This window comes from Opisthocomus hoazin, chromosome Z (assembly GCF_030867145.1).
Source record: "Opisthocomus hoazin isolate bOpiHoa1 chromosome Z, bOpiHoa1.hap1, whole genome shotgun sequence".
NCBI lineage: Eukaryota > Metazoa > Chordata > Aves > Opisthocomiformes > Opisthocomidae > Opisthocomus > Opisthocomus hoazin.
Window position 1 is genome coordinate 47170165 of NC_134454.1, and position 17428 is coordinate 47187592.

At 47.9% G+C, this 17428-nt stretch overlaps 1 protein-coding gene across 3 annotated transcripts in view; it reads right to left on the minus strand.

Moving 5' to 3' along the window:
- LRRC2 (leucine rich repeat containing 2) overlaps window positions 1–17428 on the minus strand; it is a 95401-nt gene that overhangs the window by 36278 nt on the left and 41695 nt on the right. Inside the window, exon 5 of one of the 3 annotated variants that reach the window (XM_075411126.1) lies at window positions 477–613. In XM_075411126.1, the coding sequence (XP_075267241.1) occupies window positions 477–613 (137 nt within the window). Of the gene's footprint in view, window positions 1–476; window positions 614–17428 lie in introns of those variants that run through there. The other 2 variants (XM_075411128.1, XM_075411130.1) reach the window with 2 other exon arrangements.

Consider the following 17428-nt stretch of genomic DNA (forward strand, 5'->3'; position numbering starts at 1 on the left):
TATATTCATAACATGCCTCACACGTAATATCCCTTGCAGACAGATATTTATGCTCATAGCAACATGCAGTGTTGTTTATAGAACTCTCCATCGTCTGTTTAAAGGAAAAGAGACACTGGGAAAAAATGAAGGTTAGCATGTGAATTTGACTGTCAAGATGCACTTCACTTTCACAGAAAATAACTATTTGCGGCCTTCTCCTTGTCATCACTGGTCATATCCCCTTTGGGATCATGTGCTCCTTCATATATCAGAAAAAAATACAAGTAAAATTTAGTCACCTGAAAACTAAAACAAAGACGTTTGGTCCAATTTAAGTGCTGATAAGGCATTTTCAGTGATATTACCGATAAAACTTTATTGCTAAAAACTGTGAGGAATGTGATTTAATCTGTTAAGAATAGATTTTAAGACTGTGATAAAATACTTTATAAGCCAAATAAAGAAGATGGAAGAAACATAGTCTGTTATCTTACTTCAAATGGGAGCTCTGTTATTTCCAGATTTCCAGACAAATCCAGTTTTTCCAGATTCTCACAATCACCCACTTCTGGAGGGACTGACTTCAAATTATTGAAACTCACATTGAGCACTTTGAGGTTTTTTAAGCAGCCTGTGAGGGAAAGATAATTAAAATGAGTGCTTGGGAGGAAAAAAAAAAAAACAAAACATGAAGGGCAAAAGTGAAAACAAAAGGCATACTCCATTCAGCAAAGAAAAAACTCCTTAATGTGATTATGAGTAAGAGATTAATAAATATTTTCTTCAGTGGCCACTAACATTGAGAGGGGGGTGGCAGTGTTGTGTTGCACGCATATGGACCTCCCTTAATTAGCAATGGTTTTGACAAGAGTTTGAAAGGATGCAGCAAAGACTCTCAAAGATCTTGTTTCTACCAGGGATGAGATACCTATAGGCCTCAGCTGAAACTAGAGAAGTTGGCTTTTGCTTTGGCCACTTTAGAAAACTTCTTAACTGAAAAACATCTTAGTATTTTTTATAGAACCTGTTCATTGGCAACAATCACACCTACTAAGCTTACTACATCAAGAATTCTGTCTTTGGTATTCAGCGTTGCATACTTTTGATTATAAAAGACAATGGATGTGAGCATGTTATTTTCTCTATTGCAATTTATCATCCTTTTCAGCTTAATTTTAAGGCCCTTATCCTACTCTAGGCCACATTTAGTAACATTGTACTTTCTGTTTCTTTGATTTGTAGCATTACATATCTTCAGTAAAAATAGGTTTAGAAATATCATTAAAATGCAAAAAGGTATTATACTGAAAAAATGCAAATTATAATGTGACATAGTCAAAGGGGAGGGAAGTAACGAATTTGAAAGTATCAAATAGTTGATGTGTTAGCAAAGAGATCCTTAAATACATACAGAACAAAATGAAAACATTCTATGGACTGCTGTGCTGTTGTATTATATGCATAATCATAGAATCACAGAATCACAAAATGGTTTCAGTTGAAAGGGATTTTAAAGATTGTAGGTTTATAGAATGCTTTGGGTTGGAAGTGACCTTTAGAGGTCATCTAGCCCAACATCCCCGTAGTGAGCAGGGATGTCTTTAATTAGACCAGGTTGCTCAGAATGCTGTCCAGCCTGGCTTTGAACGTTTCCAGGGATGGGGCCTCCATTACTTCTCCAGGCAAACTTCATCTGGACCATGTCATCTAGTCCAATACCCTGTGCAACTTGACTTTGAACACTTTCCATAATAAAGCATCCACAACTTCTCTAGGAAACCTGTTCCACTGTCTCATCACCCTCACCATAAAAAAATCTTCCTTATATCTAGTCTGAACCCACCCTCTTTTAGTTTAAAACTGCTAGTCCTTGTCCTGTCACAACAGTCCTTACTAAACAGTGTGTACCCATTTTTCTTACAAGCCTGCTTTATATATTGAAAGGTTGTAACGAGGTCTTCCCAGAGACTTCTCTTCTCCAGGCTGAACAATGCCAACTCTCTCGGCCTTTCCTCATAGGAGAGGTGTTCCAGCCCTCCAACCATTTTCATGACCCTCCTTTGGACCCATTCTGACAGATTCACGTCTTTCTTGTACTGGCAGCCCCAGAACTGTATGCAGGACTCCAGGGAGAGTCTCACAAGCATGGAGTATAAGGAGAGAATCACTTCCTTTGACCTGCTGGTCTTGCTTCTTTTGATGCAGTCCAGGATACTATCAGCGTTCTGAGCTGCAGGTGCAAATGACCAGCTCATATCTAGTGTCTCATCCACCAGTATCCCCAAGTCCTTCCCTGTGGGGCTGATCTCAATCCATTCATCCCCAAGTCTATATTGATATTGGAAATTGTCCCAGCCCAGGTGCAGGACCTTGCATTCAGCCTTGTTAACTTTCATTAGGTTCACGTGGGTCCACTCCTCAAGCCTGTCAAGGTCCCCCTGAGCGGCATCCCTTCCCTCAAGTGCATCAACTGTACTACTCAGTTTGGTGTCATCTGCAATATTCCCCTCTAATCAGTGATATTGCTGCATTATGCCCCTCTAACTAATGATGGCATACAGCATTCAAAAAGAAAAGCAGAAATAAGAAACTTAAATGCAATTCAGCAGCTGTAAATCAGCAGAGAGCAGCATGTTGTGTCAACAGGTTCCCAAAGCAGACTATGTGTTCGCAAATCAAGATGAGACATACCCGAGATTCACAATATCAGTCTTCTATTTATGATCAAATTTTAAAAACCAATCTGGTGTTTCATGGGACTTGGATGATGCTGGAGAAAATCTCTTCACAGTACATCTCAAGTGCTCAACATAGTGTCATAACAGTGAACTTATCCTTAAGGCACTAATGCTTAGTTAAACTGCCTCCAAAGCAACAGGTGTTTTAGAGCTTTTCACCTTTTGCAACATGTGGAAAACCTTACCAGAGGCCAGATGGCACTTCCTCAGAAAAGGACAGAGAAGAAACGTAGGGAATCAAAAGCCCCATGTTTTTTTCCCTGAGAACTTGCTGTTGTCAGCGGAAGATGCAATTTGATGACCAATATTAGCAGCCACCAAATCACACAGTATTTTGCATAAACCCTAGAGTCTCCCTTGGACACATCATTGTCTTCAAATGATGGCTGAACCACCTGCATCTTTCTCACAGGTGGCAGACAAGCTATATATGGTAAGAACCCCGTTATATGAATCTGTACAGGTTGCAACAGAGAAAAATACAGAAGCTTCCATTCAGCTTCCTCCCAGATTTAGCTCTGCCAGAAATAGAAACTGAGGTATTTCAAAATTCAGTTGTCCTTTGAGGAAGGTAATCTTGTCTTTCCTGTTTGCTGTTCAGTGCAATTTTAGTTAAAATAGCAGAAGCAAAATTTTCTGTAAGATTATAACAGGCATCGTTTTGGCAGTATTTTACTGTCCCACAAGGGTCATTGGGGCTGGTGCAAGAGAGTAGTAGAAGCAACTTAATGGTGTAAATGTGAGAACTGTCGTATTTCTGGATTCATAAGCACATAAGCATAATAAAAGTTTAGCCTACCCATGATAAAGCCTCACTAGGTTTAGTACATGATGTAGACAAATGCAGGTATTGCATCACATGCTAAGTGGCATAAACATCAACTTACTACCTCTTTGCAACAAAATAATCACTGGAATAGAAATGTATTAAAATGAGAGCTCAGAAAATCAGAAATTAATTCCTCGTCTAACTAATCCCTCACTGAAGGAGAGCAAATCCCATTGGAATGAAAAAGGATCTACTTACGCATTAGCACTGGAATGTTTTGCTTTGTCTTTTCTTTTAGCAATGGGATATTGTACTGGGTCTGTCTGGAATGGAGTTGTTTTTCTTCGTAGCAGCCCATATGGTGCTATGTTTTGGATTTGTGACCAGAGAGTGGTAGTAACAGACCAGTGTTTGTTTGCTGTCACTGAACAGCACTGACACAGCATGAAGGCCTTCTCTTATTTCTCACTATGCTGCCTGAGTGAGTCAGCTAGAGGTGGGCAAGAGGCTGGGAGGGGACAGGACTGAAGCACTGGACCTGAATTAGCCAAAGGAATATGTTATAGCATATAACATCACATTCAGCAGTAAAATCTGGGGATGAAGGAGGAATAGGGGAAGGAGTTTTCCAAGGTGACCATTGCTCAGGGACTGGCTGAGCATTGGTCAGCTGGTGGTGAATGACTGCTTTTGCATCACTTGTTTGTTTGTTTGCTTGCTTGTTTGTTTTTATTCACTTATTAAACTGTCTTGATCCTGACACTTGAGTTTCTTCACTTTTGCCCTTCCATTTCTCCCCATCCTGCTGTGGGAAACTTAACAAGCAGCTGCAGAGTGCTGATCAAGCTGTGTGAAGCTTAGCTGCCTATGAGTATTAACCCACAGCAGGTGTATTTGTTAACCTTTCAGTCACTGAAATTTCTGCCTCTCAGTTCCACTAGTAGCTGGAGAACTAATGTAGAGAAGACATCTCATGTCACCAATATCCTAGTCATCCTTTTGTCTGACTCTGCTCAGATGACGCATCTCCAGCACATTACTAGGAGACATGGAGCAAAAATGCTTACAAAAAAAAAATCACAAATATTTAACAGCCTTTCTAGGCAGAATGATGGAGACAAGCACATCTTCCCTTTCTGACTTTCCTGCCTTCTGAAACTAGGAGGTTTTTTCTCTTTTCACAATTTGTACAATGTATGTCAATGTTCACACTATGGTTTGGCCCAGCTTGCAAGTATGAGAAAGCAGGTAAGTAGAAGTTGTATCACATTTTTTCTTGTCATATACAATCTCCCTACAATCTGACGGAAGTGCACTGCAGAATATACAGTCAATTGCCAGTAATTGCTGTGGCTAAGATTATGAAAATTACTCAAAAAAGCCATGAGTCTTCCAAATTAATTTAATTCCGATAACAAACTCAAGACAATATAGATGAGTGGGATACAGTTCACTAATATCTGCCTGTGAGGAGCAGTCTCTTGCAATTCCATGTAACGAATGTTTTTTCACCTCTGGTTTCTCCAGTGGATTGAGTTATGTCACCTGACAGCTGAGCAGTCGTCAAACATAAGCCCTTCCTCTAGGACCATAAGATATACGTACGACTTGCCAGGACCTCCTGGACAAAACCCTTACGTCACCACTTCATATACTCCCATTTTTTTATTTATCACATTCTGTCTTAAAAGCAGTCTGGTTTTTACATCCACTGCTCTTACGGAAGCACAAAGATATAGAGTTTCATCCATTTCATGATTTGGAATGGTCTTTGGATTAACTGTCTGAATTTATTCATAAAATAATTTTCTAACTATTAATTGTTTTGTCGATTTTATCTTTAAATAGCTCTTTTCTTTCCCTGATGTTTACTTCTTCCCTGTTTTCATAGGTAGCAGACATATCAGAAATTATTTTGCTATCATGAATAAGCCAATTCTTCTAATCTCCTCTCACAAATTAAAAATTCCCTCCTTTGAAAGGTGTTAATAGATTTCTTTTGTATCTGTTCCCATCCGAAATAATTTTTCTTGAACGCGGGTGTCCACAACTTCATGTGTGTATTGTACTGGATGTCCTTCTGTGACTGTGTTTCGGTTTCGGCTGCCGCCGGCAACAAAAGCGCCACGCGGCCGCCCCTCCCCCCGCCGGCGTGCGGAGGAGAATGGAAAGAAAGAGGCAGAAACTGGTGGGTCGGGATAAGGGCAGTTTAACAGAACAGCAAACAGAGGGAAAACAGGAACAACAACGATACAAATAAGGAGAAAACACAACCACGAACCGTACAGACAGCCGCTCTCCCGAAACAGTACCGACGCTGCGCCCCCCCAAGCCGCGAGTGCGTTCCCGCCGCGCCGCCCCCCCCCCCCACCGGAACCCAGCGTGACGTCACATGGTATGGAATACCGGGCTCCGTTTGGCCAGGTGGGGTCAGCCCCCACCCCCCGGCTGTGCCCCTTCCTGGAGTCCGGTGAAAATTAACCCTGTCCTGGCCAAACCCAGGACATCATCCACCCCTTATTCCATACCATCTACGTCATGCCCAGGTCCCCCATTGTCCAGTTGATCATCACCACTTCTCCTGTCTCCAGATATCATTCCCTTAGTCTATGGATCATCACTCTAAAGTGTCCGTTGAGTTCATTTAATCCATGACTTCAGGCTCCATCTGTCGTTATGGTCTTCCGTGGCAGGGGAGGTGATGTGTGGTGGTGGGCGGTCACTTGCTGCATCCGGAGCTCACGGCTGATGTATCTGGTGAGGCCCGTGCCCACAGTCTGCAGGAGACATTGATCTTGATGAAGTTGCTGGATGCCAGTTGTTGAAAACCAGGTCCAGTCCCATCATCGCTGTGCTCTGCTAGGTTTTCATCGAAAAAGTCCATCCTTCTTTAATCTGGACGATTCTTACTATGCTACTACTGGTACAAAATATAACAATTATAACAGTGATAACAGACAGTGACAGGGTTATTTAACAACTTTATACAATTTATTTATGGACTATTCTCGCCCAAAATTAAATCCCCATGAGGTACACATCGGAATTCCCCATCCTTCCGCATTACCCACCAGGTACACTCAGGTCCTTGAGCAAAGGCAATCCCGCGGACGGGCTTGCCTTTGCCTGAGGCAGGACTAACCCAAACCGTCTTCCCTAACATGTTCCGCATGTGCACTACAGGGACTTTATCCCCTTCTACTGGGCGCTGAGGTTTTGACTGGGCAGGACCAGCCCGGTTGGTGGACCCTCTGGTGTTAACCAACCAGGTGGCCTTTGCTAAATGAGTATCCCAATTTTTGAAAGTCCCACCCCCCATTGCCCTCAAAGTGGTTTTTAGCAGCCCATTGTACCGCTCGATCTTTCCAGAGGCTGGTGCATGGTAGGGGATATGATACACCCACTCGATACCGTGTTCTTTGGCCCAGGTGTCTATGAGGCTGTTGCGAAAGTGAGTCCCATTGTCTGACTCAATTCTTTCGGGTGTGACATGTCGCCACAGGACTTGTTTTTCAAGGCCCAGGATGGTATTCCGGGCAGTGGCATGGGGCACAGGGTAGGTTTCCAGCCATCCGGTGGTGGCCTCCATCATTGTGAGCACATAGCGCTTGCCTTGGCGGGTTTGTGGCAGTGTGATATAGTCAATCTGCCAAGCCTCCCCATATTTATATTTTAGCCATCGTCCTCCATACCACTGAGGCTTTACCCGCTTGGCTTGCTTGATTGCAGCGCATGTCTCACATTCATGGATAACCTGTGCAATAGTGTCCATGGTCAAGTCCACCCCTCGGTCACGAGCCCATCTGTATGTCGCGTCTCTTCCTTGGTGGCCCGAGGTGTCATGGGCCCACCGAGCTATAAACAGTTCACCCTTATGTTGCCAGTCCAGATCCACCTGAGCCACTTCAATCTTAGCAGCCTGATCTACCTGGTGGTTGTTTTGATGTTCCTCAGTGGCCCGACTCTTAGGGACGTGGGCGTCCACGTGACGGACTTTTACAGCCAACTGCTCCAGCCGGGCAGCAATATCTTGCCACAATGGGGCAGCCCAGATAGGTTTGCCTCTGCGCTGCCAGTTGTTCTTCTTCCATTGCTGCAGCCACCCCCACAAGGCATTGGCCACCATCCAAGAGTCGGTGTAAAGATAGAGCACTGGCCACTTCTCTCGACTGGCAATGTCTAAAGCCAGCTGGATGGCTTTCACCTCTGCAAACTGGCTGGACTCACCTTCTCCCTCGGCAGTTTCTGCGACTTGTCCTGTAGGGCTCCATACAGCAGCCTTCCACCTCCGCTGCTTCCCCACAATGCGACAGGACCCATCCGTGAACAGGGCATACTGTTTCTTATCTTCTGGCAGCTGGTTATACAGTGGGGCCTCTTCAGCACGTGTCACCTCCTCCTCTGGCGATGCTCCAAAATCTTTGCCTTCTGGCCAGTCCATGATGACCTCCAGAATTCCTGGGCGACTGGGGTTTCCCATTCGTGCGCGCTGGGTGATCAGCACGACCCACTTACTCCACGTAGCATCGGTGGCATGATGCGTAGAGGGGACCCTCTCTTTGAACATCCAGCCCAGGACCGGCAACCGTGGTGCAAGGAGGAGCTGTGCTTCAGTGCCGACCACTTCTGAAGCAGCTCGAACGCCTTCATATGCTGCCAGAATCTCTTTTTCAGTGGGAGTATAGCGGGCCTCGGATCCTTTGTATCCCCGGCTCCAGAACCCAAGGGGTCTACCTCGAGTCTCCCCTGGTGCTTTCTGCCAGAGACTCCAGGTTGGGCCATTCTCCCCGGCTGCAGTGTAGAGCACGTTTTTAACATCTTGCCCTGACCGGACTGGACCAAGGGCTACGGCATGAACTATCTCCCGTTTAATCTGTTCAAATGCCTGTCGTTGCTCAGGGCCCCATTCAAAATCATTCTTCTTCCGGGTCATGTGGTACAGAGGACTTACAATCTGGCTGTAATTTGGGATGTGCATCCTCCAAAAACCCACAACACCCAGGAAGGCCTGTGCTTCCTTTTTGCTGGTTGGTGGAGACATAGCTGCTATTTTGTTGATGACATCCATTGGGATTTGACGGCGCCCATCCTGCCATTTTATTCCCAAAAACTGGATCTCTTGCGCAGGTCCCTTGACTTTACTTCGCTTAATGGCGAAACCGGCTTTCAGAAGGATCTGAATTATTTTCTCCCCTTTCTCAAAAACCTCCTCTGCTGTGTCGCCCCATATAATGATGTCGTCAATGTACTGTAGATGTTCTGGAGCTTCACCCTTTTCCAGTGCAGTCTGGATTAGTCCATGGCAAATGGTGGGACTGTGTTTTCACCCCTGGGGCAGTCGATTCCAGGTGTACTGGATGCCCCTCCAGGTGAAAGCAAACTGTGGCCTGCACTCTGCTGCCAAAGAGATGGAGAAGAATGCATTAGCGATGTCAATTGTCGCATACCACTTGGCTGCCTTTGACTCCAGCTGATATTGAAGTTCTAGCGTGTCTGGCACGGCAGCACTCAGCGGTGGTGTGACTTCATTCAGGCCACGGTAGTCTATTGTCAGTCTCCACTCTCCAGTAGATTTTCTCACTGGCCATATGGGACTATTAAAGGGTGAGCAAGTTTTGCTGATCACTCCTTGACTCTCCAGTTGACGGATCAGCTGATGAATGGGGAGAAGGGAGTCTCGGTTGGTACGATACTGTCGCCGGTGCACCGTTGTGGTCGCGATGGGTACCTGTTGTTCTTCAACCCTCAGCAACCCCACAACGGAAGGATCCTCTGAGAGACCAGGCAAAATGGACAGCTGTTTAATTTCTTCCGTCTCCACAGCAGCTATGCCAAAAGCCCACCGATACCCCTTTGGGTCCTTGAAATAGCCTCTCCTAAGATAGTCTATCCCAAGGATGCACGGAGCCTCGGGGCCAGTTACAATGGGGTGCTTCTGCTACTCCTGCCCAGTGAGGCTCACTTCAGCCTCCAGTACACTCAGCTCTTGGGACCCCCCTGTCACTCCCGAAATGCTAATGGACTCTGACCCTTTGAACTCTGATGGCATTAAAGTACACTGTGCACCAGTGTCCCCTAGAGCTTTATACTCTTGTGGATCTGACGTGCCAGGCCACCGAATCCACACCGTCCAATAGACACGGTTGTCCCTTTCCTCCACCTGGCTGGAGGCAGGGCCCCTCTAATCCTCGTCAGAGAATTTGCTGCTCACCTGCTGTAAAAATGACTTGGAGGTCCCCTCCAGAGGATCGGAATCAAGGTCAAACTGTCTACCTGGTCTGGAGAGCTGGCTTCTGGAAACTGGAGCGGCACTTTTCCTAACAGAATCCCCTTTGGCGATTGTTTTACCTCGCAACTCACGTACTTGGGCCTCTAGACTTGAGGTGGGTTTTCCATCCCACTTCCTCATGTCCTCTCCGTGGTCACGCAGGTAAAACCACAGGGTGCCCCGGGGTGTATAGCCTCTGTATTCCCTCTCCTGAGCAGAGAAACGCCTGCCCCTAATAGCTGAGACACTGGCCCGTACAGGTGGGGAGTAGGACATATTCCTGTCTAGGCGCTTGACCAGTTTCTCCACAGCTGAGACAAGGGAGGAAGAGAGACTTTCCTCTTATTGGCGGAGTCTGACAGCCACCTCATCCACTGTTGGTGCGTCTTTACCTTTCCAGTTTACAACTGCCAGTGAGTTGGCATGTGAGGAGGGTGCGCTTCGCACAAACTTCCTCCACATGGATTGTGAGCACTGGAGTTCATCTGGGTCTGTGGGTACCTGCTCATCGTCTGTGTCACAGTAAACCAGCTCCCGCACAGCTAATTCCCTCAAGTACTGAATACCCCTTTCCATATTGGTCCATTTGCCAGGATAGCATACAAAATCATCACTGAAGGGGTACCTCTCCCTCACGCCTGACAGAAGTCTCCTCCAGAGGCTGAGGATTTGTTCCTTTTTCCCAATGGCCTTGTCAATGCCCCCATCCCTGGCCAGGGATCCCAGCTGCTTGGCTTCCTTGCCCTCTAACTCCAAGCTGCTGGCCCCGTTATCCCAGCACCGCAGCAGCCAGGTGGCAATGTGCTCTCCTGGGTGGCGGCTGAAATCTTTCCGCATGTCTCGCAGCTCGCCCAGGGACAGGGACCGGGTGATGATCTCTGTCTCTGTCTCCCGTGATGACCCTGGCTCATCATCATCCCTCCCGGAGCGATCTGCTCTCTTTGCGTCTTTCTTTAGTTTTATGGGGGCGACTGCTACCGGCACAGGTTGGTCATTGGGCTCATTCACTGTGCCTGTGGCTGGAGCTGGGGCTGGAGCAGCTGCTGTGCCCGCTGGGGAAACCGAGGCAAACCCTGCAGCTGTGGCAGCGGTGGTGCTGGTCGGGGGGGCTGTGACTGCCTGCTGGGCTGGAGGGGCTGCAGGGCCGGCTGGGGGGGCAGCGCCAGTCACAGTGCCTGCCGCTTCGTTTCCCCCCTTTTCCCCTTTAGGGCACTGAACAGTGTTGAACAGGGCAGCTCGGTAGGCATGGGCCAGACCCCAGCACGTTGCTGTGATCTGTGTCTCTCTGGAGTTCCCAGGGTGGCAGGACACTTTTTGCAGATATTTTACTAGTTTTTCCGGATTCTGTACTTGCTCAGGGGTGAGTTTAAAAAACATCGGGGGTGTCCACTGCCCTAGGTACTTGCCCATGCTGTCCCACACACCCAGCCACTCACAGCTATCCGGCCCCGGGGCAGGTCTCTGCACGATGTTCTTAACGACTTGCTTAACCCTAAACAAAACCTGCAACCCATTCAGGAGGTATAACAAAAGGAGAGTGCTGCCCTGAGCATCCCACGGGTACTCGAAATTCTCAAAAGCAGTTAGGACCAGCCTGAGGGAGAGAGGGGGGGCGAAAGAGTGGGGGAAGGTATCCCCTTCGGCTTTCCCCACAGACTGGGTTTGATTATTAACAAAATCTAAGACATAGGATCCGAGGTACGGAAATGACCGCAGAGCCGCATGCAAATACAAGCCTAATTTCATGCACAGTGATGTTATCATATCATAAGTCGATATCGTAAGGTAGAGCAAAATTATCATCCTGATCTTTTTCCCAGCGATGATGAACAGCACGGCATTGAATACATACTGCAAATAAGGATTCAAAAACCACAGCCATCTGATCAAAGACAGAAACATTTTTACCGGCGACTATTTAACTAACACAGAAAAATGCCTATAACAAAATTTAACAAAATCTAAGAAAGCAGTTTTAACACCCGCTGCTCAGCCCTGCCGTTATCCCCGCTCCACGTCTGGGCGCCAATAGAATGTTTCGGTTTCGGCTGCCGCCGGCAACAAAAGCGCCACGCGGCCGCCCCTCCCCCCGCCGGCGTGCGGAGGAGAATGGAAAGAAAGAGGCAGAAACTGGTGGGTCGGGATAAGGGCAGTTTAACAGAACAGCAAACAGAGGGAAAACAGGAACAACAAAGATACAAATAAGGAGAAAACACAACCACGAACCGTACAGACAGCCGCTCTCCCGAAACAGGACCGACGCTGCGCCCCCCCAAGCCGCGAGTGCGTTCCCGCCGCGCCGCCCCCCCCCCACCGGAACCCAGCGTGACGTCACATGGTATGGAATACCGGGCTCCGTTTGGCCAGGTGGGGTCAGCCCCCACCCCCCGGCTGTGCCCCTTCCTGGAGTCCGGTGAAAATTAACCCTGTCCTGGCCAAACCCAGGACAGACTGTTAGATTAGGAATTTTGTTTCTTCAATTATTTGCATTTAATGAGCTCTTGACTTGCTGCACAAATTATTAGCTCCCGAGTGCATGACCTTGAACTCTGCAATCATGAGTTTAATCTCTCTACTTTTTTGGAAGCCCATCTGTTCATCCAGACTGTCATATTTCCTCCTCTTTGTGCAGCAATAGTAACACCAAAACCATACCAGTAGAAAATTTCAGTAGCCCAGTTTCTAAAAATATTTAAGAAATAAACTCAGCACTGATCCTTGATGTCCTAGGTTGGTCAGGACAGGTTTACTTTTCACCAGAAGCCAGGAGGGGACACAGCCGGACGGGCTGACCCAAAATGGCCAGACAGAACAGGGTATTTGATACCGTGTGCCATTATGCTGAGTTCCGGCTGGGGATCTGACCAGGGGGAAGTGAGTTGTGGCTCGAGAGAGCGTGGACATCGGGTGGTGAGAGCTGCTCTGTGCATTTCACTGTTTGTTTGGTATATTTTCCTTATATGTATTGTTGTTGTTACTGTTCGCTTCATTTGCTGTTCTGATCGACTGCCCTTAACCCGACCCATGAGTTTTTGCTGTTTTCTTTCCTTTCTCCTTCCCAGCCCAGTGGGGAGAGGGGTGATAGAGCGACTGTGTGGCCCTGTTGTTACCGGCCGTGGCCAAAATGCAGCATCCAATATGGTGCCCAAATGTGGGGTGGGGATAACAGCGGGGCTGAGCAGTGTGCGTTAAAAGAACTTTGTTATAATTTGTTCTGTATATTTATTGTATTAGTTAAATAGTCACGGGTCAAAATGTTGCTGTTTTTGGTCAAATGGCTGTGGTGTGTAAACCCTTATCTGCTGTACGTGTTCAGTGTGATGCTGTTCATCATCGCTGGGAATGGGATCAGGATTATAATTTTGATGTACTGCATAATATCAACAAGATATGATAACATCACTGGACATGAAATCAGGTTAGTATTTGCAGGCGGCACTGGGGTCATTTCCATACCTCGGGTGTTATCTCTCAGAATGTATTAACAATTGAACCCACTCTCTGGGGAAAACTGGAGGGGATGCTTTCCCCCACTCTTTAACCCTCGTCTCTCCTTCAGGCTGGTCATAACAGCTTTTGAGAAATTTGAGTATCTGTGGGATGCTCAAGCCAGCACATTCCAATTGTTCTGTCTTCTGAATGGGTTTCAGGTCTTATTTAGGGTTAAATAATAGTTAAAAACATCGTGCAGAGACGTTTTTAGACAGGGCTGGATAGCTGTGAGTGGCTGGATGTGTGGGACAGCATGGGCAAGTACCTAGGGCAATGGGCACCCCCGGTGTTTTTGAAACTCACCCCTGAACAAGTACAGAATCCGGACAAACTAGTAAAATATCGGCAAAGAGTGTGCTGCCACCCTGGGAACTCCAGAGAGACACAAATCTCTGCAATGTGCTGGGGTCTGGCCCATGCCTACTGAGCCCTTTTCAACACTGTTCAGTGCCTTAGAGGGGAAAGGGGGGAAAGCGAAGCAGCAGGCACTGCAACTGGAGCTGCCCCCCCAGGCTGCCCTGCAGCCCCTCCAGCCCAGAAGGCAGACACAGCCCCCCCGACCGGCACCACGGCTGCCACTGCCACAAACGCAGGGGCGGCCTCGGCTTCCCCCGAGGGCACAGCAGCTGCTCCAGCTCTGGCAACATGCACTGCAGCTGAGCCCAAAAACAAACTTGTGCCGGTATCAGTCACCCCTATAGAGAAAAATAAATATGCAAAGAAATCAGATCACTCCGTGAGGGATGACAATGAGCCAGGGCCATCACAGGAGCAGGACAAAGAGGCAGAGACAGAGATCATCACCCGGTCCCTGTCCCTGAGCGAGCTGCAAGACATGCGGAAAGATTTCAGCCACCACCCAGGTGAGCACACTGTCACCTGCCTGCTGCGGTGCAGGATAACGGGGCCAGCAGATTAGAATTAGAGGGCAGGGACACCAAGCAGCTGGGATCCCTGGCCAGGGAAGGGGGACAAGTTCTCGACAAAGTGGAGAAAATAGTTCAGATTTTTCTAAAAGCCAGTTTCGCCATTAAGCAACGCCAAGAGACATACACAGGAGATCATGTTTTCTAGAAATAAAATGGCAGGATGGGCGTTGTCAAATCCCAATGGATGTCATCAACAAAATAGCAGCTATGTCCCCACCAACCAGCAAAAAGGAAGCACAGGCCTTCCTGGGTGTTGTGGGTTTTTGGAGGATGCACATCCCAAATTACAGTCAAACTGTAAGTCCTCTGTACCACGTGACCTGGAAGAAGAATGATTTTGAATGGGGCCCTGAGCAACGACAGGCATTTGAACAAATTAAACGGGAGATAGTTCATGCCATGGCCCTTGGTCCAGTCCAGTCAGGGCAAGATGTTAAAAACGTGCTCTACACTGCAGCCGGGGAGAATGGCCCAACCTGGAGTCTCTGGCAGAAAGCACCAGGGGAGACTCAAGGTTGACCCCTGGGGTTTTGGAGCCAGGGTTACAAAGCATCCGAGGCCCGCTATACTCCCACTGAAAGAGATTCTGGCAGCATATGAAGGCGTTCAAGCTGCTTCAGAAGTGGTCGGCACTGAAGCACAGCTCCTCCTAGCACCACGATTGCCGGTCCTGGGCTGGATGTTCAAAGAGAGGGTCCCCTCTACGCATCATGCCACCGATGCTACGTGGAGTAAGTGGGTCGTGCTGATCACCCAGCGTGTCCGAATGGGAAACCCCACTTGCCCAGGAATTCTGGAGGTAATCATGGACTGGCCAGAAGGCAAAGATTTTGGAGCATCGCCAGAGGAGGAGGTGACACGTGCTGAAGAGGCCCCACTGTATAACCAGCTGCCAGAAGATAAGAAACAGTATGCCCTGTTCACGGATGGGTCCTGTCGCATTGTGGGGAAGCAGCGGAGGTGGAAGGCTGCTGTATGGAGCCCTACACGACAACTTGCGGAAACTGCCGAGGGAGAAGGAAAGTCAAGCCACTTTGCAGAGGTGAAAGCCATCCAGCTGGCTTTAGATGTTGCGCTGAGAAAAGCGGCCAGTGCTCTGTCTTTACACCGACTCTTGGATGGTGGTCAATGCCTTGTGGGGGTGGCTGCAGCAATGGAAGAAGAACAACTGACAGCGCAGAGGCAAACCTATCTGGGCTGCCCCGTTGTGGCAAGATATTGCTGCCCGGCTGGAGCAGTTGGTTGTAAAAGTCCGTCACGTGGACGCCCACGTCCCTAAGAGTCAGGCCACTGAGGAACATCAAAACAACCACCAGGTGGATCAGGCTGCCAAGACTGAAGTGGCTCAGGTGGATCTGGACTGGCAACATAAGGGTGAACTCTTTATAGCTCAGTGGGCCCATGATACCTCAGGTCGTCAAGGAAGAGACGCAACATACAGATGGGCTCGTGACCGAGGGTTGGACTCGACCATGGACACCATCGCACAGGTTATCCATGAATGTGAAACATGCGCTGCAATCAAGCAAGCCACGCAGGTAAAGCCTCAGTGGTATGGAGGACGATGGCTAAAACATAAATATGGGGAGGCTTGGCGGATTGACTACATCACACTGCCACAAACCCGCCAAGGCAAGCACTATGTGCTCACAATGGTGCAGGCAACCACCGGAAACCTGACTGGAAACCTACCCTGTGCCCCATGTCACTGCCCGGAACACCATCATGGGCCTTGAAAAGCAAGTCCTATGGCAACATGGCACTCCTGAAAGATCTGGAACAGACAATGGGACTCACTTTCGTAACAGCCTCATAGACACCTGGGCCAAAGAACATGGTATCGAGTGCGTGTATCACATCCTCTACCATGCACCAGCCTCTGGAAAAATCGAATAGTACAATGGGCTGCTAGAAACTACTCTGAGAGCAATGGAGGGTGGGACTTTCAAAAACTGGGATACTCATTTAGCAAAGGCCACCTGGTTTGTTAACACCAGAGGATCCATCAACCGGGCTGGTTCTACCCATTCAAAACCTCAGCACCCTGTAGAAGGGGATAAAGTCCCTGTAGTGCACATGCGGAATATCTTAGGGAAGACAGTCTGGGTTAGTCCTGCCTCAGGCAAAGGTCAACCCATCCACGGGATTGCTTTTGCTCAGGGACCTGGTTGCACCTGATGGGTGATGCAATAGGATGGGGAATTCCGATGTGTACCTCATGAGGATTTAATTTTGGGCAAGAATAGTCAATAAATAAATTGTGTAATGTTAATTGCTAAATGACCCTGTCACTCTCTGTTATCACTGCTATAGTTGTTATATGTTATATCAACAGTATCAGCGTAAGAGTCAGCCAGATTAATGAAGCATGGACTTTGATGCAACATAGCAGAGCACAGCGGTGATGGGACCGGACCTGGTTTCAACAACTGCACCCAGCAACTTCATCAAGTTCAGCATCTTCAGCTCGCAAACCACGGCCACAGACCGCACCAGATACATCAGCCACAAGCTCCGGATGCAGCGTGTGGCCGCCCATCACCACACATCACCTCTCCTGCCCTGAAAGACTGTTATGGAGCCTGAAGGCATGGAATAAATGAACTCAACGGACACTTTAGAGGGATGATCCATAGACTAAGGAAATGGTATCTATTTGCATGTATTAAAGACTGGAGAAGTGATGGGGATTAACTGGAAAATGGGGGATCTGGGCATGATGTAGAAGGTATAGAATAAGGGGTGGATAATGTCTTGGGTTCAGCCAGGACAGGGTTACGTTTCACCAGAAGCCAGGAGGGGACACAGCTGGGCAGACTGACCCAAAATGGTCAAACAGAACAGGGTATTCAATACCATGTGCCATCATGATGGGTTTCGGTGGGGGAGCTGGCTGGCAGGAAGTGAATTGCGGCTCAGGAACACGTAGGGCACCTGGGTGGTGAGAGCTGCACTGTGCATCTTGCTGTTTGTTTTGTATATTCTCTTTATCACTATTGTTACTGTTCGCTTCATTTGATGTTCTGTTAGACTGCCCTTATCCTGACCCACGAGTTTTTGCCCTTTACTTTCCATTCTCCTCTGCAGCCCAGTGGGGGGAGGGGCAATAGAGCGATCACGTGGCCCTGTTGTTACTGGCCGTGGCCAAACTGCAATACATGAGAAACTCCACAAGCGATATTCCTCCTGAACAATATCTTCTCTTTCCAAATGAGTGCTTTGTTGCCTCCGCTTCTTCAAGTCCTTTGCT